The sequence below is a fragment of the Trachemys scripta genome, chromosome 12 (assembly GCF_013100865.1).
Source record: "Trachemys scripta elegans isolate TJP31775 chromosome 12, CAS_Tse_1.0, whole genome shotgun sequence".
In the NCBI taxonomy this organism is placed as follows: Eukaryota; Metazoa; Chordata; order Testudines; family Emydidae; genus Trachemys; species Trachemys scripta.
Window position 1 is genome coordinate 39322327 of NC_048309.1, and position 1469 is coordinate 39323795.

At 45.9% G+C, this 1469-nt stretch overlaps 1 protein-coding gene across 1 annotated transcript; it reads right to left on the reverse strand.

Moving 5' to 3' along the window:
- Positions 1-272: 272 nt before the first annotated feature.
- Positions 273-1229, reverse strand: LOC117885446 (olfactory receptor 14A16-like). Its single transcript, XM_034786752.1, has one exon. The coding sequence runs from the start codon at positions 1227-1229 to the stop codon at positions 273-275; it is 957 nt and encodes a 318-aa protein (XP_034642643.1).
- Between the last annotated feature and the right edge of the window lie 240 nt (positions 1230-1469).

Sequence of the window (1469 nt, forward strand, 5' to 3'; positions counted from 1 at the left end):
ACAGGTGTAAGTGGCAACACAATTTAATAGGCATTGCTTGGGCACAGAATGAAAGGCTGATTCTTCCCTCCAATGAAATGCACAACAGCTTAACTCCAGGATTGGATCAGATCTTCTGCTGATGTAAACCAGCCCAAGTACATTGACATCAGTGGAATTAATCTGGATTTGCACTGGGGGCAACTGACAGCAGAATCTGGCCCACTTCTGCATAAACTGTGTTGTCATGGAAATAAATGGCATGGACTGGGAAACACAAACTCAAAGAGTATTTATTCGAGAAAGACAGAAAAATAATTCTTGGTGAATAACCTCCCCCTACTCAGTCTCCTCAATGAAGATTTGATATCCTTGTTCCTCATGCTGTAGATGACCGGATTCATCACTGGAGGCATTACAGAATAGAAAACAGCCACCACGAGGTCCAGGCCTGATGCTGAGCTGGAGGTGGGTTTCAGGTAGGCAAAGATGCCAGTGCAAACAAACAAGGAGACCACAATGAGGTGAGGAAGGCAGGTGGAGAAGGCTTTATGCCGTCCCTGCTCAGAGGGGATTCTCAGCACTGTGTTGAAGATCTGAACATATGACACAATTATAAAAACAAAACAACTTAAGACTATGCATGCACTAAAAATGAGAGCCCCAATTTCACTGAGGTATAAGTCAGAGCAGGCAAGTTTGAGGAGCTGGGGGATTTCACAGAAGAACTGATCCACCATGTTATCTCCACAGAAAGTTACTGCAAATGTATTCCCGGTGTGCAGTGCAGAGTAAAGAATTCCACCGATCCAGGCACTGACTGCCATTTGGACACAAGCTCTTCTGTTCATCACACTATCGTAGTGCAGTGGTTGGCAGATGGCGACGTATCGGTCGTACGCCATGATGGTGAGAAGGGAAAAATCTGCTCCCATCAAGAAGATGAGGAAAAAGACTTGGGTGACACATCCAGCATAGGAAATTGAGCTGGAGTTGATTAGGGAAGTGACCATGGATTTGGGGATGGTGACAGAGATCGAGCCAAGGTCTATAATGGACAGGTTCACCAGAAAGAAGTACATGGGGGTGTGCAGATGGTGATCGAGAGCTACGGCTGTGATGATGAGAAGGTTCCCCATCAGGGCTGCCAGGTAAATCACCAGGAACACCACAAAATGCAAAATCTGCAGCTCCCAAATGTCAGAGAATCCCAGGAGAAGGAACTGGGTCAAGGTGGTGCAGTTGGACATTTTCTTTTTCAGAAAATCATGTGCTGCCTCTGGAGGGAAGGAGAAGTGTAATGGTCAGGATTACATCAGTAAAATAACTCTCCTTTTGTGAAAACTACCTTAATTCACACGAGTCAGACCCTTGGCTTGTGCAGATTGGTGTAATATGGGAAGGGGAGGGCAGGATACATTGACTCCAGTGGAGTTAGTCCGGATTTACACTGGGCAGAATGAGAGGATAGTCAGGGCCATTGACGGAAT

What these genes read in the sequence shown, in the direction of transcription:
- LOC117885446 (XM_034786752.1), bottom strand. Translation starts at nt 1,229, where the DNA reads ATGTCCAACTGCACCACCTTGACCCAGTTCCTTCTCCTGGGATTCTCT.